This window comes from Peromyscus eremicus, chromosome 11 (genome assembly GCF_949786415.1).
Source record: "Peromyscus eremicus chromosome 11, PerEre_H2_v1, whole genome shotgun sequence".
Lineage (NCBI taxonomy): Eukaryota > Metazoa > Chordata > Mammalia > Rodentia > Cricetidae > Peromyscus > Peromyscus eremicus.
The window spans coordinates 74,383,698-74,408,450 of record NC_081427.1 but is presented as its reverse complement, the minus strand read 5'-3'; the positions used below and the strand labels follow the sequence as shown (position 1 = coordinate 74,408,450).

Sequence of the window (24,753 nt, the reverse complement as noted above, 5' to 3'; positions counted from 1 at the left end):
AGATTAACTACATATGTGAAAACACAGGAAATAGTCTCACATCACAAAACCAAAAGATGGGAAGCACACACACACACACACACACACACACACACACACACACATGCACACATACATACTTACAACCACCACCACCTTTAACAACAACAACAACAACAACAAAATAACAGGAATCAACAATCATTGTTCATTGACATCTCTCAACACCAATGGCCTCAATTCCCAAATAAAAATACAAAGATTAACAGAATGGATTTGAAAACAGGACCCATCCATTTGCTGCATACAAGAAACACACCTCAACATTAAGGATAAAAATTACCTCAAGTAAAAGGTTATAAAAAGATGGAACTAAGAAGCAAGTCAGTGTACATTTGAATATTTAACAAAATAGACTTCACACCAAAATTAATCAAAAGAGTTGGGGAATGACACTACATATTCATAAAAGGAAACATCCACCAAGATAATATTGCAATTCTTAACATCTATGCCTCAAATACAAAGTGTTTGTAAAAGAAAAACTATTACAGCTTAAACCACACACTGATCCTCACACACTGATAGTAGTAGATATTAATACCCCCACTCTCACCAATGGATAAGTCATCCAGACTAGTCAGAGAAATGTTGGAGCTAACTGATGTTATAAACCAAATGAACCTAACAGATATTTACAGAACATTCAACTCAAACACAAAAGAACATACCTTCTTCTCAGCACCTCACAGAACTTTCCCCCCAAATTGACAACATGCAAAGCAAGTCTCAATAGACATAAGAAAACTGAAAAAACACCCTGCATCCTATCAGACTACATGGATTAAAGCTGAATATCAACAGCAACAGAAACAACAGAAAGCTTACAAATTCATAGAAACTGGACAACTCACTACTGAATGATAAATGAGTCAAGACAGAAATAAATACTTTCTAGAATTCAATGAAAATGAATATACAACATACCCAAACTTATGAGATGCAATAAAAGTGGTACAAAGAGGTAAGTTCTTTTTTGTTTTTTTTTTTTGTGGTTTTTCGAGACAGGGTTTCTCTGTGTAGCTTTGCTCCTTTCCTGGAACTCGCTTTGGAGACCAGGCTGGCCTTGAACTCACAGAGATCCGCCTGGCTCTGCCTCCCGAGTGCTGGGATTAAAGGCGTGCGCCACCACCGCCCGGCCGCGAAGAGGTAAGTTCTTAGCACTAAGTGCCTACATAAGAAAACTGGAGAGTTCATACTAGCAACTCAACAGCACACCCAAAAGCTCTAAAACAAAAAAAGTAAGCATACCCAAGAAGAGTGAATGGAATGAAATTATCAAATTGAAAGCTGAAATCAATAAAATAGGAACAAAGAGAACAGTACAAAGAATCAATGAAACAATGGGTTGGTTCTTTGAGAAAATCAACAAGTTAGACAACCCTTATCCAAACTAATCAAAAGACACAAAAGAATATCCAAATTAATAAAATCAGAAATGAAAAGGGTATATAACAACAAACACTGAGGAAATCCAGAGAATCACAAGGACATACTTTAAAAAGCTGCACTCCACCAAAATCAAAGAAATGGGTAATTTTATCAATTGGTATCACTTACCAAAGTTAAATCAAGATCAGAAAAACAATTTAAATAGACCTATAGCCCCTAGTAAAATAGAAGCAGTCATTAAAATCTTCCATCCCCCAAATGCCTAGGGTCAGATTGTTTTAGCACAGAATTCTAGCACTTTCCAAGAAAAGTTAATATCTGTACTCTTCAAATTGTTCTACAAAATAGGAATAGAAAGAACATGAATTGCCCAATTCACTTCATAAGGCCACAGTTACCCTGATACCCAAACCACATAATGACCCAACAAAGAAAGAGAATTAGAGACCAATTTCCCTTATGAACATAGATACAAAAAATACTCAATAAAATACTTGCAAACCAAATCCAAGAACACACCAAAAATCATCTACCATGATCCAGTGGGCATCTTTCCAGAGATGCAGGAATAATATAAATAAACTGAAAGACAAAAGCCACATGATCATCCCACTAGATGCTGAAAAAGCCTTTGACAAAATCCGACACCCCTCATGATAAGCATCCTGGAGAGACTAGGGATACAAGGGACATACCTAAACATAATAAAAACCTTTTATATCAAGTCAATAGCCAACATCAAATTAAATGGAAATTCAAAGGAATTCCACTAAAATCAGGAACAAGACAAGGTTGTTCACTCTCTCCTTATCTATTTCAATATAGTACTTGAAGTTTTAACTACAGCAATAAGACAATTTAAGGAAATCAAAGGGATACAAATTGGAAAGAAGTCAAAGCATCGTTATTTGTAGATGATATGATATTATATATAAGTGACCCTTAAAAATTCTATCAGGGAACTCCTACAACTGATAAACACCTTCAGTGAAGTGGCTGGATACAAGATTAACTCACAAATCAGTTGCCCTCCTATATACAAATGACAAAGGGACTGAGAAAGAAATCAGGGAAACAACACCCTTCATAATAGCCTCAAATAATATAATGTAATATCTTGGGGAAATGCCAGCCAAGCAAGTGAAAGACTCATAGGACAAAAACCTCAAGACTTTGAAGAAATAAAGATCTCCCATGCTCATGGATCTGTATGATTAACGTAATAAAAATGACCACCTTACCAAAAGCAATCTACAGATTCAATGCAATCCCCATCAAAATTCCAACACAATTCTTTTTTTTTTAACAATTTCAATATTCAGTCAAATGATTCACTGAACAGTCACTGAACGTTTAAGTATATGATGCTTACACATTAAATACATGACAATTATACATTAAACACTTGGTGAGTACAGACAGTTAAATATTATTCAGCTCTTTCTTAAGAAAAATTAGTTTGAAGGATATTTAAGGATATAGAGAAGAATTTGCATTATTGCACTTCACAAAGAAAGTTTAATCTATTATCTCAGTTTTGTTGTATGTGTTCATAGGTATGTATGAACATATGCATATGTACACAACTATGCACACAACCGTTTGTGAAATGTGGGAGTTAAAGCAAAATCCAAATGTGACCCATGTCCCTTTTCATGGCTCTTCCTTCTGACTGTCTGGCAATCTTTCCAGTTCTCTCCTGCCTCTTCCCTGGATGCTGACTTCTTCCAGTACTTCCTCTCCCTCTCAGCATTTTCCATGGGTGCTGGAGGGAGTGAACCCACCGCTGCCCTCAGCCCTCTCCCTCCCACTGTCCCCTGGCTTTGACTCTCCTCTTCCTCCAGGCCCTCTTTCTCACCTTCTTCCTTGAGCACACTTGGCCATGGAGAAGTGTAGACAGATCAATGGTGAGTTTATAGATCCCAGAGCCAGATCTCCAGTACATGGGTACTGGAGCTTGATAGGACCTACTGGGGGAGCATGCCAACACAATTCTTTACAGACCTCGAAAACACAATTCTCAACTTCATATGGAAACACAAGACACCCAGGATAGTTAAGATAATCTCAAAATAGAAAAGAATTTCCAGAGATATCACCATCCCCGATTTCAAGCTCTACTACAGAGCTGTAGTACTAAAAACCACATGGCATAAAAATAGATATGTTGATCAATGCAACAAGTTGAAGACCCAAGCAGAAATTTACAGACCTATGGACACCTGATTTTTTTATATAATGAAGCCAGAAACACACACTAGAAAAAGAAAACATCTTCAATAAATGGTGCTGGTCAAACTGGATGTCCGCATGTAGGAGTACAAATAGATTCATATCTATCACCATGCACAAAACTCAAGCCCAGATGGATCAAAAACATTAACATAAAACCAGATACGTTGAACCTGATAGAGGAGCAAGTGGGGAGTAGCCTCGAATTCATCAACACAGGAGACTTCCTGATGATATAACAAAAATGTGCTATTGACACTCGCTCCATTTTGTTATTTCTTTACTTCCTCTCTCTCTAGTCACAGTCTATTCTTCCCCCACTGTATCCTCAGCCTAATGGCCAACGGTAAAGCTCAGATCCCTAATTGGCAATGTGTAACTGCTCAGATACTTGGTACGTAAATGTTCGCATGCACATCGAAACTCCAAGGTAGTCTCCAAGGAAGCAGACATGGTGGGCATGAGATTTGACCTCCATTGTTTCCAGACAGTGTTCTAAGTTGACCACAACAAACAACTTGTGACATGACCCCAGGCATATGAGATGGGTAACAAGAAGTTCAAGAAGCTTTGAGGAAATTCCTTTAGGTACAAGAACTGGATTAAAAACAAATGCACAATGACAGCACACAATTGAGCCTAAACAAATCCCCATCTCAGAATGTAACCACAGCTCCAGTCACAGATGAAGAGTGAAGTCCAGCATCTTCCAACCAGTTGTTCCCCTAGCAAAGAAAGAGGTGGTAATGGGGGGATCGGATGGATAAACACCAAGTGAGCAGCCAACCATGCCTGGGTAGTTTCTTTTCATAAGAGATATTAGTAATTAAAATATGGCAAAAGCATAAAGACTGAAAATGAAATGATAGGCTAGTCTGTGCATGGCAAGGGTAGGGGAAAGAGAGCAGGCAAGAAATATTTATGAAAAGCTTCATTCAAAACACCCTTGGTAAGAGTGGGACAAAGGTACTTTTGAAAAATGAATGGAATCCACACTAAAGACCTTTGAATCTTATATCCATATAAGCTATAGCTTTTTGGAATGAATTAACAGTATATATTAGTGATTTTAAAATTCTATTTTATTTTTTTATTTGTATGTGCGTGTGCGTGTGCGTGTGCGTGTGTGTGTGTGTGTGTGTGTGTGTGTGTGTGTGTGTGTGTGTATGCCATGTGTGCTAGTGTCATATGAAGGAGTCACAGGAGGATGTGGAATCCCCAGAAGTTAGAGTTACAGGCAATCGTGAACCTGCCCAACATGGATGGGTTTTGGGATCTTAATTCAGGTCCTCTAGAAGGGCAGCATTTGCTCTTACCTACTGAGCCATTTCACCAGTCCTAATAGTGATTTTTTAAAATAACTATTTGTTTTTTACTGGTCAAATAAGTAAAATACAAACAAAGATTAGGGCAAGATATGAAAAATACAAATTTTACTTGATGGATGTACTAGCCCATGACACTGGTAAACAGCTAGCATTTGCTCGTTTTTTCCAGCACCAGTGAACATTTGCAAATAAGCACAATGACCACAGAGGGCATTTTAACCTGTTCCATATACAATAAAAGCAGAGGCTACACATATGCACTGTGTTAAGTGGAAATTAGTAGAGCAGAGTACATATGAAGAAACCAAAGTGCAGCCACTTGAGTAGAGAAACAGTGTTTTAACTTCTGTCCCTGACGGCTGCTTCAAGGGACATATTTGGCCGCAAGCTTTGACTGCTGAGCTTAGGAAGAGCAGTGTTCTGTGTACTCTGAGCACCCCTTCCCCACACCCTTGCCAGCCTGAGTACCATTCCTCATGTGAGTGGTTTTCATTTAAGGAACTTGATGAAACATTCTTCATGGCACCCCAGCTGAGTCTTCTTTCCCTGTCTATTTCACAGGAGTCAGGTTTCTATTTCTCTGTCTAATCCACTTCTCTTTCCACTATGCCTCACAGATATCCTCTTGCTCAGCTAATTGATTCACTGTATTTGCTTCTGAAAGGGTCTGGAATAACACTAGTATCAGTGAGAAAACCCACTCTATAACCACAGTTTACCTAGGGAACGAGAATGAACATGTCTCCTACTGAGTGCACACGAACAAGTCGACAGTCAACTAGCAATTTGCAGATAGCTCAGTAACTGTGGACGTAAAGAGTGAGTCAGGAAGCCCAGGCAACAGGCAGATCCACTGAAGAAACAGTGTCTATGATCCAGGTCCAAAGGTGTTTATGCTTTTTGTAAAAGCTCTAGCTCACCTCGGGGTTTAAATAGATATGTAACATTATCAACACCACTAATGTTGGACCTTTAATAATATCAGTTTCCATGGGAACTTCTTTTGTGTGTAAATCCTGAGCTCCACAATGTTGAAGGAAGCCAGGAAATGAGCAAATATCAGCAATGATGGAAACAGCCCATGCTCACAGTGGAAGCCTGTCCTGGGACACAGAAGGCACTCATTAACTGTTTGCTGGTTCAACTGACTGAATTCACATTGTATATGAATGAGCTTCATATGAAATCCCTTGGAAGTAAAGGGTTCTCTTTTCTGACTGATGAGCTATCTATCACCTTACTGCTAGTAGTAACTGATGGGGGAATGTCTTTCTGTATGCTGCGAATATGTGTTGCTCTGATTGGTTGATAAATAAAGTTTTGGCCTATGGCAAGGCAGCTTAGAGGCAGGTGGGAAATTCAGAGAAAGACAGGAAGAAGGCTGGGGAGCCACCCAAGGAACAACATGTAATGGGATGCAGGTAAAGCCACGGAACATGTGGTGATAAATAGATTAATAGTTGTGGGCTAATTTAAGATCTAAGAGCTAGCTAGCCAAAGGCTTGAGCCATGGCCATGCAGTTATAATTAATATAAGCCTCTGTGTGTTTATTTGGGGGGATACAAGTGGCAGGCTGGGACACAGGAAATCTTCCTACTACAAGTAACTTATAATGTCCTCCAAATCCCATCTCTTTCCAGTTACCTTCACATCCAAGTTCTTGGAAACAGTTTCTAGGGCAGAAAAGAGTTCTTGAAATGATTTCTCAACTTGTCGACACTCATGCCTGATGAGCTGGATGTCTCCGGAAAGCTTCACAATGCTTGAATCACATCTAGTGTCAAGATGGAAATCTGTGTGAGATCAGCAAGCTCACAAAACTGTAAACTGTAAGCAGGATCTAGGTATTCACTTGACATTCAAATTTCTCCATGCTGGCAAATGTGGAAGCCATGTAGAGACCGAGAGAAGCTAGTGTGGTCACAACACTGAGGTACTGTGGGAGCACTGTGGTGAGTGGAAGGAAATGTTATATTTCAGCTGTAGGGATTTTTCTTTTCTTTTTTAAAGGCAAGGTCTCACTGTGTACCTCTGGTGGCCTGCTACATAGACAAAGCTGGGCCTGAAATCACAGACATACAGCTGCCTTCCCTCCCCAGTGCTAGAATTAAAGGCCTGTGTTAACATGCCTGGCTAAAGCTGAATGGTTTTTGTTTTTGTTTTTTACAGATTCTGTGTTTGGGCAATATACTCAGTTGCCTTGGATTAGTCAGTTCTGCCAACTTTTCCTCTTCTTTATCATGCTCTAAATCCACTTTTCTCTCTCAGCCAGTTTTTTTTTTTCTCTCTGTCAGTTTTTCTTTGGTTAGAGAAAATATCTGAATTAACTAAAATGTTCTACTCTATCTTCAAAAACATTGTCCAGTTCTCTTAGCTTCTAACAAAACTCTTCCTGGACTGGTCTCAGACCGGTGTTGGTAGGACAAAGGCAATTCACACTGACACCTGAATGAAAATTTCGGTCCTTGGGAAGCTCTGGGTGTTTCAGGGGAGGAAGTCTGGTGAGAGTATGGCAGGGAAGAGCATGCAGAACTGTGGTCCTCTGTTGCCTACGCCTCTCCAGGAGACTCTGCCCGCTGCGTTAAGGAACAGTTTCAGCTGTTGCTCATGTGTGAGTGAATGGTAGGACACAGCACTGAAGAACTGGTTAGTTGTCATTCTATAAAACAACTGTTTTTTGATTGTCATCAAATAATAGTTGTAAGAAATCACAATTTCATTTCATCATGCCAAGTAACATAATATTTTATAAGCTCCACAACTGAATTTTTTTCTTTAAGACTTTGGAACCAACAGTGAATTAAGATAGTAATCTTGTCTAGCACTCTGTGAAGGGAGGCTATGCTGTGGGGAGACAAAATAGGAGTCAGTCTGATTGAATGAGCACAGCACGCTATGCACCCATGTTATGAATGAGAACAGTACACCATGCACTCATGTCATGGTCAAAAACTGTTGTATACATTTGTGCATAGGAACTGTAATTGTTGGAATGATTTGTTAGAATGCCCTTATGTGAATCCACGCTGAGACCATACCTCCCCAAGACGAGACAGGAGCTGCTACCACTTGCATTACTTCCTGTCCCCTCTGCCATCCACTCCTTTCTCTCCACTCTCTGGGACAGCAGCTGGTGTGCACAATGGAGGCTCTAACTAAGAAGCTGGTGTCAAATAGACCAGGCTTCGAGTCCTAGCTCTGCACTTTGTAAGGTTTGTGATCTGGGATGAATTTCTTAATGCTTATGAGTTTGGATTTTCTACATTGGAAAAGAAGTAGTTCAGGGGCCAATGTTGCTAAAGTCATTGTATACACAGTTGCATAATTTTTACACCACATTATTCCATTGGCAAATGTGTGCATATGTCTTCTGAAATGCTGCCAGCTCAACTTTCAGGACTCTTAGGTGGCTCTCCTAATGGTACTACTTCCCAAAGTTAAGGCCAGGAGAGGGCAATGGGTATGAATTATTTAGACAGTGCTTTGCACTGTGGGATCATATACATGAAGCTGGCAGCTTTATTTACTATCTGAAAGTTGCCCCTGGTGTATTCTTACTCTACACACCTAACCCCATGGATGCTGAAGTCCAGGATTGATCAACAGCTCTTTATTCCCAGGGGCTGTTCTTTGTGTCTACCCTTCTCTAGGATAATTTTGCTTCTGATAAAACATGCCCATTATAAACCATGTTTTCTGAGGCTGGTTGACTTTATAGACATAGAGCCCACAGATATGAGGGCTGAATGTGTACTTCTCTACTACAGGAAATATTTATTTCTGATATAAATTACTTCAAAAGAAACATAGACTTGAATTGCTGGCTTTTTACATCTACCTTCTCAACTACAGACAGTGTCTGTTGCCCACACATCAACCCCCCCAAAAAATCTTGATGAAATAAATGTACATAGCTGCTCCTTCAGCGCTGTTGTAAATATTTTGTTTTTTTTAAATGTCAAATTGTATGATGCTTGAATTGTGTTCTATAACTGAAAATTTAGTTATTGGATTTTCATTCTATATTCCTTAGCAGATATTTTATGCTCCCTCCAATTCTTCTTTTAATTTTAATTTATTTCTTTGTTGGCCAGATTTTGTTTTTCTGATTTCAATAGAAGAGCTTAGGCATATTCAAATACTTAAGTGTTAAAGGCGGCTGTTTGCTCTCACATTTGTGGGAGAATGACTTAAGACAATATTTTCCTTTCATTCATGAACTGACTAGAAGGGTACAGGTGTATTTCATTCTTCTGATGGCACCTGTCTCCTGTCACCTGTGGGAAGGTGACTTGGCTAAGATAGTTTTTATTTCATTCAAATATGATAGGTATTGTCCCATTCTTTTCAGGAATATTTCACATCCATGTAACTTTGTTAAAGTACATTGTTATAATTTAAATTTTTTTAAATCTCTCCCTGGGCTTAATTTATTAATTCAAACTTTACTGTTGAGCAAATAACTAATAAAAATTACAGTTACTACAGGGTGAACACTGGCTGTTTCAGGCATCTTGTGGATGTTAATGGGGTATCTCCCACAGACAAGGATGGTCACTGTACAGTGGGACTGGACTTGCTCCTCCCTGCCTGTCCCAGTTCTCTCTAGAGACAAAGCTGCATATCGTTAGAGAACTCTGTGGTATCACCCTTTGTTTTTGATGTAGAAATTCGAGTGGTGTAATTAAGGTTCCTAAGGCCATTTCCACATGCTTTTCTGATTTACAACTCCAAAACTTCTTGATATGCCTCATCCTAATGGGTTCATCTTTTAAGGAGAAAAATAACTTCATTGTAGATTTAATGCTGCCTTTAGACAGCACTAACTTAGAAGTTCATGCAGCTTTCTGTGAAACTGGGAGATTTTCAGTTTGAACTCTTGCTTTCCATTTCTGGGCAATTCCCCTCATAAGGTATATTCTCCAACATTTTTGTCTATCATCTCTCTCTTCTCTCTCTCTCTCTCTGGCTCTCTGGCTCTCCCCCCCTCTCTCTCTCTCTCATATTTATCTATCATCTTGTTGGAATTCTGCCCCCACTCCAGCTGCATGGCCACACACACGCAGTTCAGCAGCTAAGCAAGGGGTCTTGCGTCTTACGTCATTAGTGCACGCTGGTGATTATGTGCATGCAGCATGGTCACACAATCAACGCATGCTTGGTGTAGCTCTGTAAGCCCGCTTGTGCATGTTCACAGGAACCCTTAAAAAGCCGGACACAAAACTGCCAAATACTGGCACACGCTATCTGACCAGCTCCTGAAAGCCACCAGGTCCCTGTTTAAGTGTGGGAAAGAAGGCCACATGGGCTAATGCATGCCCTGCTGGGCCATTGATTGAGCCTTGTTCAAAGTGCCACCTAGAGAGATAAGTGGTCAGCTGACTGCAACCAGGCACCCAGCAGTGTGGGGACAAAGATCTCCAGCAGACCTCCTAGGCTTGGCCATGGGCTCAAAGGGAACCCAGGATGCAGCATGGAGGTGATCTGTTTCCTTCCTGTTGGACACCGAACCACTTACTCAGTCCTGAGGGAGTTTTGGGGTCCCATCTCTCCTCATTTCCCTATTTTCAGAGTAGGGGGACAGCCTTACCCACCTCACCAGACTTAATTGTACTTTCAGGGTTACTTAATGGGAAAAGATTTTCCAGCTAAGATAGGAGCTTTCATTTCATTTGCTCCCTCCATGTGCCTCACTCCAGACCTGTCAGAAGTGCCTCTTCTCCTCCTCATGCACAGTGACACAGACAGAGCCTGTCTCTCTCTTAAGTTCTAGAGGACACCAGGACCCACTGCCTTGTCCCGATTCCAGAAGAATGAGGTCTCACCCCACAAGTTTTTCTCTTCCTGGTTCCCTCTTCTAATTAATTACTCAGCTAATTGTTACAAAATCACCATAGAGCTGGAGTCCGAGGACCATCAAGTATACCCAGGTGGTAAAGAACAGTAACAGTTAAAAGGTATTTACACCCCCAGACCAAAAAGGTCTGGGCTCTGCAAAAACAAACCAAAAACCCCCAGACTTTAATATAACCATCTATTGCTGTTAAATGCTCTCAGCAATTGATCACCTGTGTCTCCTGGACACTAATAAACTAATAAAGGAAACAGGTGCCTTAAAATAACCTCTCTCTGATAAAGCTTATCTCAGGTAAAAATTAAAAACAAGTTCCAATCTCTCTCCTCTCTCTCTCTCTCTCTCTCTCTCTCTCTCTCTCTCTCTCTCTCTCTCTCTCTCTCTCTCTCTCTCTCTCTCTCTCCTCTCTCTCTCTCTCTCTCTCTCTCTCTCTCTCTCTCTCTCTCTCTCTCATTAATACTAACCAATACAAGCAGAGTACCAAACATTATAATGGTCACTAGCCCAAGACTTTAATTTTTCTCATGGCTGCGTCTTAACATGTCTAAAATTTTCCCAAGCTCCAGAAACCAGCTTAAACCCATCTGACAGGTTAGATCTACTTCAAGGTAAGTGCTAAACTCAAACTTTCCTGGTCTTGGGATGCCCTCTATTACCCTGGGAATCCTCCAAAGGAAAAATTTTAAAAAATAATAATAATTCTTTCTTCTAAGCTTGTCTCTGTCTCACCAGCATCCTGTCAGACACAAAAGCAGCCAGAATGCCAAGCCAAGAAAGATGACCAGCTCTGAGGCAGCAGACGACAGCCCACCATCCCAGGACACCTGTCCACCTCAGAAGTCCCCTACCCCGCCCCCCCCCAAGAGTCAACAGACGCCCACCAAGTCAGCTGGAAGCGTTCTTCTGGGAGAAACGTTGCCCCTATTCCTGTTCACCCACTTTTTTATAATAAGCAAAACGTCTGGAATGTTAGAATTCTGCCCCCACTCCAGCTACATGGCCACATATGTGCAGTTCAGCAGATAAGCAAGGGGTCTTGTGTCTTAGTCATCAGTGTGCACTGGTGATTATGTGCACATGGTGTGGTCACGCAATCAGCGCATGTGAGTGGTAGCTCCGTAAGCCCATCTGTGCATGTTCACAGGAACCCTTAAAAAGCCAGACACAGACTCCTCCCTCCCTTCTCTGTCCCCCCCCCCACTATCTCTCTTTCTCTCTCACACTCTCAGATCTCTGCATGTGCATCCCCCTAGGCCTGGTTCTTCTGCGCCGCCCCACTCTGATACTGGGTTTTGTTATGGCTCATGACCTTTTTGCATGGTAACCAGCACCGCTAATCATTCTTAACACATCTATCTATCCATCCATCCAGCAGGGAATTCTTTGGAGGAAATCACTAACAAATACCTGTGATAAACCCCACATTATGCAAAGGTGGGAGTTTAGTTTTCCTTTTAAATTTCCCATTAGCACTGAGATATCTTGAGGGAGACATGAACAAAATGTTGTTATTCTGTCCTGTATAAGCAGAAGTATCCTCTTTCAACTTTCATTCTCAAAGTGCACGACTATCACTTTTAATCACAGATCAACAGGATTGATCATGTTTTGAAATCTAAGTTTGCCTTGTTCTAAAAAGCCAAACATGACAATATGTTGCCCACCTGCAGCTGCAGCATGTCATAAGTCCTGCCCATTCCTGTGCACACTCACCCTTGTGAGTGAGTCCTGTGCACACTCACCCTTTTCTCTGTGAGTCCTGTGCACACTCACCCTTTTCTCTGTGAGTCCTGTGCACTCACCCCTCTCTGTGAGTCCTGTGCACACTCATCCTTCTCTCTCTGAGTCCTGTGCACACTCACCCTTCTCTGTGAGTCCTGTGCACACTCACCCTCTCTGTGAGTCCTGTGCACACTCACCCTCTCTGTGAGTCCTGTGCACACTACCCTTCTCTGTGAGTCCTGTGCACACTCACCCTCTCTGTGAGTCCTGTGCACACTCACCCTCTCTGTGAGTCCTGTGCACACTACCCTTCTCTGTGAGTCTTGTGCACACTCACCCTCTCTGTGAGTCCTGTGCACACTCACCCCTCTCTGTGAGTCCTGTGCACACTCACCCTCTCTGTGAGTCCTGTGCACACTCACCCTCTCTGTGAGTCCTGTGTACACTCACCCTTTTCTGTGAGTCCTCTGCACACTCACCCTCTCTGTGAGTCCTGTGTACACTCACCCTTCTCTGTGAGTCCTGTGCACACTCATCCTTCTCTCTCTCTGAGTCCTGTGCACACTCACCCTTCTCTGTGAGTCCTGTGCACACTCACCCTTCTCTGTGAGTCCTGTGCACACTCACCCTCTCTGTGAGTCCTGTGTACACTCACCCTTTTCTGTGAGTCCTCTGCACACTCACCCTCTCTGTGAGTCCTGTGTACACTCACCCTTCTCTGTGAGTCCTTGCACACTCACCCTCTCTGTGAGTCCTCTGCACACTCACCCTCTCTGTGAGTCCTGTGAACACTCACAGATTAATCTACCAGAGGCGGCTGTGCACCAGTGAGAAGTTCACATCACAGGAATCATCTGCTCTTAAACTACCAATACCCTGGGGTAGGGAAGAAGGGAAAATTCAAGGAATTGGAACTTCAGTTAAGTATTAAATCATAAAATTAAATATTGAGGCTGATTTACAAAACAGTAAAGTATTTGCTAAGAATTATGTTAAAATAATTAACTTAATTTTACCTGTGCCAAAATACTAACTGGAACTACAATCAGTGCATGCAGAAAGACAGTAATCAAGACTTTACCTAGTCCATTAGTTATTTTTTCTGGCAAAAACACAGAAAAGAGGCACGAGAGGGAGAGCAAATTTATGTCTGATGGCTTCTAGCCAGAGTTTGTCTGAGATAACCAAATAGATTTCAGAAAATGTCCATAAAATTAGACATTTCAAGGAAAAATAAGACCTTGCCCTGAAGTTACTACCTAAGACTCATAAAATGTTGGAGGCGGTAGGGTTTTATGGCAAGTTCCTGTTTATCCAGGTCCTTGAGAGGGGGAAGTGAGGGATCAGTAGTTTCAGCCACCCTGGATAATACAGGAAGACTCTGTCTAGAGAGAGAGAGGGGTGGGGTAGGGGAAGAAAGGAAAAAAGCAGATCAGTAGTAGAGCATGTGTTTAGCCTGTGAAAAATCCCTGGAATTTGATTCCTTGCACCAAAAAATAAAATAAAATTAAATTGGAGCAAAGGAAAAAGAACATCACATCTTCTTGATGTTATTCTATTGGTCTCTGTGTTACTTTTTAAATGTGTGTGTGTGTGTGTGTGTGTGTGTGTGTGTGTGTGTGTGCTTGCTTGCGTGTGTGCGCGCGCGCGCGTGTGTGTGCATGTGTGTATTATCATTATACCACCAAATTGAATCAAATCATATTTTATTCAAAAGGAAGTGTTTATTGCTTCTGTTTTTCAAAAATATATATATTTAAGTGGGGCCATGGGTTCACTCGTGATTATCTTATTAACTTGATATGTAGCTCACACAAATCTAAAAGACATTGTCTAATAAATATAGAATGATATGTAAACATTGTGTTTATTTACTTGTATATAACATACAATATCTGGGTTGTCAGTTAATTTTTCTTTGACAACTTCTAACCACGAGTCTTATTTCCTAAACAGTATTGACCCTTTAGAGAAATAAAGCGACACTTCAGAACTGTGGAGTCTTTGCTAGTGCCACCAGGTTATCTGTGTTGGAGGACACTGGGCTCCTCACCTGCCTCTACCTCTCCTGCTTCCCCTTTGAGCACCATGCCCATTCTGGTTAAGATCCCGCAGACTTCCCAGATGTGACAGGTTTGAGACCTTCCCTTTGGGGTCCTGCCCCCACTTTTATGACCAGGGTACTCTTGAGCAGGGAGAAGTGGTAAATATTTAGATAGAAAGAGATACCTAGACAATGAGAGGAAAGACAGAAACACAGGACAGCCTTGGGAGGGCCTCGGTCAAAACTCACTATCCCAGAACTTTATTCAAAAGGCTTTTTATAACAATGCCAAGGGAGGAGACAAAAGACCTCCCCCTTGCTAGATACAGCCAAGTGTAGACCCTTCCAAACACCTGGTACCCAGGCCCATGGTCCAATCCTCTTATGTAGCCCTGCTGGTAAAGCAAGCTCAGATCTCACTAGGAAACCTCTGTGGGCTCCCACACTTCTCTTCTTTGTCCCCACTGCCTCTGCTGAATAATGGGGGGACAAATATTCAACTAGACCCCAGACCAAAAAATTAAATGTTTCCTAAAAATTTTGACATCCATTCCTCTGTCCTAATTAATGTTAATTCATGTAGTCATCCTATAGATTATATTTTCCCGTGCCTGTCCTCTGCACTGGACATCCATGGCTAGTGACTTAGTTCAGGCCCTCCCTACTTCTACCCTGGATTGCTGCAAGACTGCTCCTGATGTTTGTGCCCTCTTTCTGCGTACACCACCATTTCAGATATTATTAGAATGCCACCAAATATATCACCCCTCACCTAAAACCCTCTGTGGCTATTTACAACCTTCTACATGAAGTTCAAACTTCAGCCCACAAGGTCCCTCATTTTTCAACTTTGGCTGTTTCTTTGGCATTATCTCCCATCTTTTCTTGAACGCATACTCCAGAATAACATAGCCAGAATTCTCTTCTCTTTGGCAGGCCTTGGAACACGCCTCAGCAGACCTTCCCTTTGTTCTTTTCCAAACATTTTCCCTCCTCCTGTATGAAGTGTCTTTCCCACCTTTCTTAGCTGGTTACTACAAATCCTTCAAAAACTCATCCCAAGTATTGGCTCCTTGGAGCAACCTCTTCCACTCAGTGTGGTTTGAACATTCACGACACACCAGGCTTTCAGGACAGTACTATCTTCATTGCTGGCAAGCTGCTGATAGAGGTGGTTTTGCCAGGTGAACAGTGAAGAGCTACTGAGAGGGGACTGTGTTGTTGAATCTTAGCTTGGTATATGGTAAATGTTGAGTAAGCTGAATGAGTTGTGGTTTTGTTTTTGGTTTTGAGATTGTAACCTTGGATGTCATGAAACTAGATATATAGAACAGGCTGTCCTTGAACTCACAGATCTCCACCTGCTTCTCCCTCCAGAGGTCTGGGATTAAAGGTGTGTGCCACCATTCCTGGGTATGAATGCATTTTTATTGAACTGGCAGAATAGATATCCTGTAATAATCTGGATTAACTGTGTATCTTTCCAAATCCAAGTGCTATCAGTATGATAGAATTAGGTGAGGCAACTGACAGGTGGTAGACCATGGGAACTCCTCCCAAATGAACCAAATTAAGGCCCTCGTGGAAGTTTTCAGGTTTCTAACACACAAGAACACTGTCTATTCCCCTGGAAGATGCAGCCCTCACAAGACAATGGACTTGCTGTCCTGGAGTATGGATTCCAGCCTCTGAAATTGTGAGACACTTGAGTTTTTGTTCTTATAAATATCTAGTTTCAGGTATTCTGTGACTGCTGCATAAATAGACTAAGAGAAGTTTGACTTCGATGTCAGCCATCTAATTCTCATCTGGTAATTTACATTTGGAAAGAATAGGATGAAGGCGGAAAATTCAAGGAACAAGGAAATAGATCTGGCAGAAGATGTAGAGGTGGAAAGTACCTATGGTAATCCACTCTCAAGTAATTTCCCACGTGTCTGTCAGGCCAGTCCAGCCATAGTCATTACCGAACTTCTGATATATCTGTCAGTGTTTCTACCACTGTCATTATCTAGGAGGGATTTTTATGATTCATACACTGGTAACTCTTGATTTAAACATCTCATGCAAAAGGTGCTACTCAGAACTCCATTTGGCTGATTTGTATGTAATCATTGGACACTTTAAATACTTTATTTCCCAGAATGTAACGCACTTGGGATATTGTGTGTTTATGTGGGTGTTCTGAGTATAACTGTTGGCATCTGGGCAGTTGAAGCCTGTAAAGACAAGACTCGGGGTATTTCCACTAACACAAAACTGGACATTCTGTGTAAGAGCTCCTGGAACAGAGATCGAGCATCAGACTTTCAAAGTTTTATGAGGCAGTTTCTTAACTGCAGGTCACCCGCTTAACTCAATGTAAATCGGCAGTTCATCTTTTAAACTGTGGAATTTTTCTGAGAGGAATTCCATAGCCAATAGTGTCTGGTAAACCTTAGCTGAGCACATTTCTCACCTGGCTACTCTTCCTCGAAGGTCTCCAACTCCATGCTGGTGTTTGGTGTTTAGCTCCTGCACTGCAAAGTTAGTTCCTGTGGCTGCCTGGTCTCGAATTCTTATTTGGTCTTCTAGGACCTGTAATTTTGAGTTACGGCCATAAATAATTTCCCAATACCATGATAAGAGAACATCACTAAAATGCACATTGTGGTTAAGCAGATGGTGAAAAGGGAGAGGGAGAGGGGAGGGGGAAAGATGTACTAACAGAGGGAGGTGATGTAGTTTCAGCCGAGTGCTGCCTGGGGCTAATGAAGTCTCAGTAATTTTTGAACACTAGCCAGAAAGCCAGGCTTCATGTGAAATCTCTCAATTCAAAAACATTGTCATCTACTATGAAAATCAGTATGGCTGTTCCTCAAGAAGCTGGGAACAGATCTTCCTCAAGATTCAGCTATACCACTCTTGGGCATATATCCAAAGGATTCTATGTTCTACTACAGAGACACTCATCCGTGTTCATTGCTGCTCTATTCATAATAGCCAGAAATGGAAAATAGCCTAGATGTTCATCAACAGATGAATGGATAATGAAATTGTGGTACCTTTACACGATAGAATATTATTCAGCTGTTAAATAAAAAACAAAATCATGAAATTCTCAGGTAAATATATACAGCTAGAAAAAAGTAGTCTTCAATGAGGTAACGGCCCCCAAAATACAAATGGGGTATACATTCTCTTATATATGGATGCTAGCTTTTAAATAGTCAACAGGCATGCTACAATCCATATAACCACAGAGGTTAGGGATAAAATAAGGGCCTGGGGGGGGAGGGGAGGGTCTCTCAAGGAAGGAGGAATAAAATATATGGTTATAAAGAGACATGGTGAAGGCTGAACAGAAAGGTTGAATAGAGAGGAGGAGGGAATATGGGGAGGGAACAGCTAATATTAAGAGTCATTTGAGGGGTCATGTGGAAATCTACTAGAGTAGAGGCTTTTAAATATTTATATATATATGAAAGAAATCTAAAAGAAGTCATCAAATAATGGAGAAGACAAAACCAAACTAGACATCATTTTGTAAAGTGTCTACTCTACATTTCTTAGAGATTATAAAAGACTTACATCATATGTATGTTCAGATTTTACTCCTATTATCATATCTCAAATGTGTTCTGGCATTTTCCTATAGTACCAAGTTGGTAGCGTTGACAATAGTGATTTTAAAAATATTTTACACCAACTTGTAACTATTAACTTAAAAATAAAAAAAACCCTATTCCTTAAAAGTAATATTTTAGTTGAAAAACAACTTCAGTGTACACTGACAAACAAAATGTTTAGTTGAGAAAAAAGAGCATAGTACTTTGGAAAAAATAACGTGATTTATGGAAACATTTGAGTTTAGTTATATATTTAACAATAAGCAACAATATTTTTCTAAGAGAAAAATCCCTGCTCTAAGGTGTTTGACTCCTTATTGTGGAATATTACTTTAACTATGTAATGGTGTGTTGTATTTATTTGTGCTACATTTGTTTAATTATGTAAAGATGTGTTACTGTTTTATCTTGCCTGCCTAAGGCACCTGATTGGTCTAATAAAAGCTGAATGGCCAATGGCTAGGCAGTAAAGGGATAGGTGGGGTTGGTGGGTAGAGAGAATAAGAGGAGGAATCTAGGCTTGAGAGAGAAGAGGAGAAGAGAAGAAGGGAGAAAGAGAGGGAGACGCCCAGGACCAGCCAGCCAGCCACAGAGTAGGACATACAGAAGGAAAGAAAGGTAAAAAGCCCTGAGGCAAAATGTAGATGAAGAGAAATAGGTTACTATAAGTTTAAGAGCTAATGGGACAAGCATAAGGTAAGGCTGAGCACTCATAATTAATAGTAAGTCTCCATTGTCGTGATTTGGGGGCTGGTGGTCAGAGAAAGCCAGCTACAATGCCTCTTAGGGTATTAATATTTCCACTATAATTTCAATCAACACTCATAGTACTATAGCACCCAAAGATGGGAAGACAAATGCCTGAACTGTGTTTATACTTGATGAATTTTACCAGGCAAAAGGAGGTTTTAAAAAGTGAATGATAGGAATGGAAAAGACCATATACACACAGATTTCCCCTATTTTTTAAACTGGCAGATTGGGACAATCTGTGAGCAAGGAAACCTGACCCCCAGACACTGCTGTCAGTGGGACTTCCTGTGGATGGACAGCCAATTTCCTGAGGCCTCTGCTAGGTTGGACACAGTCCAGGGGTGGCCCGAGCCCATGAGGGCCCCACAAATTGGACTTTAGTTGGGATAAGAAAGGGAGTGTAAATCGGATGACTTACATGGAGAAATGAGACTGAATCAAAGTCTATTGTATATACGAAATTCTGAAAGATTTAATAAAATATATGTGTATTTTAAAAGTAAGCATCAAAAATATTTTTGGTTTTGTCTTTTGCATGGCTTTTCCTTCAGTAAAGACCAGTTATGAACCAGGTGTGGTTGTGCATGACTTTAGTTCCTTGCTAAGGAGGCAGAGGCAGGTGGATCTCTGTGAGTTCAAGGCCAGCCTGGTCTATAGTGAGTTCCACGACAGCCAGAGTGACATAGTGAGACCCTGTCTCAGAGAACAAAGAAACAAAAACAAAGAAAAATGGAGATGAAGGAAGTAGTTCTGCAGTGCCTGGAGATTTTCTAGGATGAAACCAAGTAGAGTATAGCAGCAGCCAACTCAGTGTAGTGTAGACCCATGATGTGCACAGTACACACTGCAGATCATCTCAGTGTAGTGTAGACCTGTGATGTACACAGCAATGCACACTGCAGATCATCTCAGTGTAGTGTAGACCTGTAATGTGCACAGTACACACTGCAGATCATCTCAGTGTAGTGTAGACCTGTGATGTACACAGCAATGCACACTGCAGATCATCTCAGTGTAGTGTAGACCTGTGAAGTACCCAGTGCACACTGGACATCATCTCAGTGTAGTGTAGACCTGTGATGTACACAGCAATGCACACTGCAGACCATCTCAGTGTAGTGTAGACCTGTGATGTACATAGTGCACACTGCAGACCATCTCAGTGTAGTGTAGACTTGTGATGTACCCAGTGTACACTGGACATCATCTCAGTGTAGTGTAGACCTGTGATGTACACAGCAATGCACATGCAGACCATCTCAGTGTAGTGTAGACCTGTGATGTACCCAGTGCACACTGGACATCATCTCAGTGTAGTGTAGACCTGTGATGTACATAATGCACACTGCAGACCATCTCAGTATAGTGTAGACCTGTGATGTACACAGCAGTGCACATGCAGACCATCTCAGTGTAGTGTAGACCTGTGATGTACACAACAATGCACACTGCAGATCATCTCAGTGTAGTGTAGACCTGTGATGTACACAGCAATGCACACTGCAGACCATCTCAGTGTAGTGTAGACCTGTGATGTACACAGCAATGCACACTGCAGACCATCTCAGTGTAGTGTAGACCTGTGATGTACATAGTGCACACTGCAGATCATCTCAGTGTAGTGTAGACCTGTGATGTACATAATGCACACTGCAGACCATCTCAGTGTAGTGTAGCATTGACCTGTAATGTAACATAGCAATGTAATGAAGACTTCTGTAACCCTGGGCAAGGCATATCCACACTAAGACACAGGTATGCATGTGAGTGTGTGTGTATGTGTGTGTGTGTGTGTGTGGTTGGGGAGAGGTGCATCATGGGACAGGACCACAACAAATGGTATTGGTAACTTTGGTTACTTTTTAGTTGCAAAGCAGACTATTTGAATGTTTAATTTTATATAAAACTAAGCAAATACACTTTAAAAATGAGATAAAAAAGCACAAGAAGCCATTGCAAATGTTATTGCTAAGGGTTCACTGAGGTCAGGCAGCCAGCATGTGCCTCAATGCAGGACCTGTGCAGCAGCAGCAGCAGCAGCAGCAGCAGCAGCAGCAGCAGCACCTCTTGCTGCCTTTGTGTGCTGTGGCACCAGGAGCGATGACTGAAATCGTAGTGGAAATGCGACCATCAGAGGGTCAAACACCACAGAGCAGGGACTTTCTCTCAAAAAATACTTGTTTGTTGGTGGTTGTTGTTTACTTTTTGGAGGGCCAGCCGTCCAGCTCCCAATAAACCACACACAGAGGATTATTGTTACTTATGAATGCCCAGCCTTAGCTTGGCTTAGATCCTACCCAACTTTTCTTAACTTAATTTATCCCATCTACCTTTTGCCTCTGGGCTTTTACTATTCTCTAACTTCTGTAAATCTTACTCTTATTCTGTGGCTTGCTGCGTAGCTGGGTGGCTGGCTCCTGAGCCCCCCTCCTCATCTCTTGCTCCTTGATCTTGTCTCTCAGATTTCTCCTTCTATATATTCTCTCTGCCTGCCAGCCCTGCCTATCCTTTCTCCTGCCTTCCTATTGGCCATTCAGTTCTTTATTAGATCATCAGGTGTTTTAGACAGGCACAGTAACACAGCTTCACAGAGTTAAAGAAATGCAACATGAACAAAAGTAACACACCTTACAATAATATTATTCTACAACACTGGTCGCTTATCGTTAAATGTTTAACAATGTGCTGCTGGCTATCATCCTTACTACATAAAAGAGCTTATCATATTAAACATAATTAAAACATGCAGAAACCCCAGAAGATATATTAGCAAAGTACATGAACAGAATATTAGCTGAGAAAATAAAAATGATCATAATCAGATTAACAAGTGGATTCAACATCTTCAGGAAAAATAAAACAGCATCTAATTTCTGTACATTAGTAAGGATTGAAACAATAAATCTAGATGTTGGCATAAGCCCAGTGTGAAGCATCCCACAGGATGTTAGTGGGGTGTAAATTAGTGCAAAGCATGTGGAGCCAGTTTAGCAACATGTAGAAGGAGCTTTTATTATTTCTACACCCTAGTGATTCCACTTCCAAGAATATATGTTGTGGAGGTAATCCAATACACAAGCGTATTTCAATATTAAGAAAGTAGTTAAGCAAATCATGATCTATACACTACCTAAAGAGATTTTAATGACGTGGGTTTACAATTTCATGTTAAAGATTGTGCTTGCATTGGTAGCAGTCTGCCTCCTAAGGGAAATGCTCATAAGGACTAGAAGGAGAGTTCTCTGGGTGTTTGTAGAGACTGCCATTTGGGAGCAGAATTGTGAGAAAATTTTCCCAGGCTTCAAAATTTCTTCCTAAACTTTCAGATAAATTATAATAAGGAAACATTGCTTTTAATAATTAGGCAAATACCCTCCAATAGAGCAGTATTGACTATAAACATTTCCTTTATTGAATTCAAAATAAATTAATTTTGAAACTTACAGTGAATTCCTGGTTAAAAGTTTTTGTTTTTCTAGGTTTGGTGGTGCATGCCTGTACCCTAGCATTTGGAATGCAAAGGCAGAAGAGTTCCAGGTTTAAGGCCAGCATGTCTCAAAAATCCATTTGACTTTTAAAAGGGACAAGCCACTTAGCTGCTGCAATTGTGGTAAAATACCCCTCTCCCAATTCTTTCAAGGACTTGAGTTCAATTTTATTTCATATTTGAATATACTTTTAGGGCCAATATGCAAATGGACTAATTGGGTTGATGCATCTGGTTTCCTTTAAAATATTGGAAAGCATCCATTTCCCTATAAAATGTTCATTAACTGAGTTATTTACTAATGCTAGCCTAGTAGTTTCTGCTTTGCCATGTTTAATTAGATTATCTTAACATCTTGAATATTTTTCTGTGGTCCTGGGGATCAGTCTCAGGGCTTATATATGCTAGGCAAGTGCTTTACCACTGAACTATACTTTCAGCTTTTGATTTTGCACGGTAAGTTCTTACAATGTAGCTCAGACTGGCCTGGAACTTACAATTCCCTTGTCTTGCTTCCAACTCCTGAGATTACAGGCACGTGCCAGCATGCCTAGATATATAAACACTGCTATCACATTCAGTTTTAGAACTTCATGGCAAGTTTTTAACTTTCTCCATTCTCTCAGTTGACCTACATACAAACATCCAATTTATAAATACCTTCAGCCTTGACTTGAGTTCAGGAGCCAGTTATACTGAGTTAATCCCATGGATGGTGTCTGATTTTCTATTTTAAAAAAAAAAATCAGTCCTGAAATTTTACTGGTACTAGATGGGGACAAGTACAGTGCAGGACGTTGTTGTCAGTTGTGATTCTACAAGCATTTGAACTTTTGCCTGAAGTATACTCTCCAGATCCCTTGCCACCTAGACTGTCCACCTAGACTCATGGTGCAGAAACACCACTAGAAGTCTGAATGAGAGAGGCCTGTAGTGAAAATTTGTTTACCATTATTTACTCTAGGGATTTTGTTTGATCAAAACTTTTTGTTTCCTTTAACATCTTAAAAATCATTTTTTTTTTAGTCTGGTATGTGATTTAGTAGTGAACTAAACAAAGTCTCAGCCTCATGGAAGTTGCATTTGGGAAAGGAAAACGGACATACAGTGCTCGCTGTAGGTTGTGGTGAGAACTGAGGATAAAAGTAGAGTTTAAGGGAGGCTGAAACTCTTGGGGTGGAGGGGAAGTGGTATCATCTAGGGTAGCATTTGAGTAGGAACTTGACGAAAATAAAGAGCACTCAGGGACAGCTACAGGAAGATGGTCTAACTCAAGAGAACATCAGTGCATAGCTAAGAGGCTGGCGGAAAAGAGGACTGGGAGCTGGTCATTGTCGGGTTCAGGTGGTTGATGCATACAAAGCTCTACTTGGAATTACCACAGTCTTACAGATTTAGACTCATAAAGTCCATTAGTGCAATATTTGGTATACTAAAGAATTTTCTTTACTGTCCTAAAATCGATGTATAATATTTTCTAAGGAAAATTTTGTTTTAATTTTTATCGTAACTTGTAGTCAAAAAGTTTAACTCTTTCTTTGAAGTAGTAACTATAATTGAAAAATTTCTATAATTGAAAAATGAGTCTGGTGGTTGATAATCTTTGTTCAGCAGTGATGCTAACATGTGGAAACAGACCTACCTCAATGTTTTGGTTGAGTTTCTTGACGATGCTAGTGATGGTCTGGATGTGACTTTCTAGTAACTTCCTGGCAAGAGATTCTTCTTTTTGAAAGCCATGGGCCCCCTGGAGGCAAGCAGAGAGGTCCTCCTTGATGCGGAAGGCTTGCTCCAGGAGGAAGGCTATGGTGCGCTCTTGGTTATTCAGCCTGTCTTCCAGTGGGCTTGTCTGGCTGGTTGGAATGACAGGAAGAAAGGGGGAACCCCTGGCCAGAAGAAAGAAAAACCACACTGTTACAGGAATGAGTAGGAGGATGTCTTAGTCACTCTTTTATTCTGTGAGGAGACACCATGACCAAGACAACTCTTACAAAAGAAAGTATTTAATTAGGGGCTTGCTTACAGTTTCAAAGGCTTAGTCCATTATCATCACAGAGGAGAGTGTGGCCACCTGCTGGCATGAAGTATCTGAGAGCTTTATATCCCCACTCACAAGCAGCAGGCAGAAAGAGACCCTGGGCCTGGTATATAAAGGCTTTTGAAACCTCCAAACTACACCTCCTGACCCAGTGGTTCACAATCTTCCTAATGCTGTGACCCTTTGATACAGTTCCTCATGTACTGGTGACCCCCAACCATAAAATTATTTTGTTGTTATTTAATAACTGTAATT

General features: G+C 41.0%; 1 protein-coding gene across 1 annotated transcript in view; it reads right to left on the bottom strand.

Moving 5' to 3' along the window:
* The window catches only part of Fam81b (family with sequence similarity 81 member B), a 75,263-nt gene that overhangs the window by 32,387 nt on the left and 18,123 nt on the right, over positions 1 to 24,753 (bottom strand). Inside the window, exons 4-6 of the mRNA XM_059276584.1 lie at positions 24,103 to 24,346; positions 17,071 to 17,189; positions 6,637 to 6,766 (exon numbers count right to left, since the gene is read on the bottom strand). Coding sequence (XP_059132567.1) covers positions 6,637 to 6,766; positions 17,071 to 17,189; positions 24,103 to 24,346 — 493 coding nt within the window. The remainder of the gene's footprint in view (positions 1 to 6,636; positions 6,767 to 17,070; positions 17,190 to 24,102; positions 24,347 to 24,753) is intronic.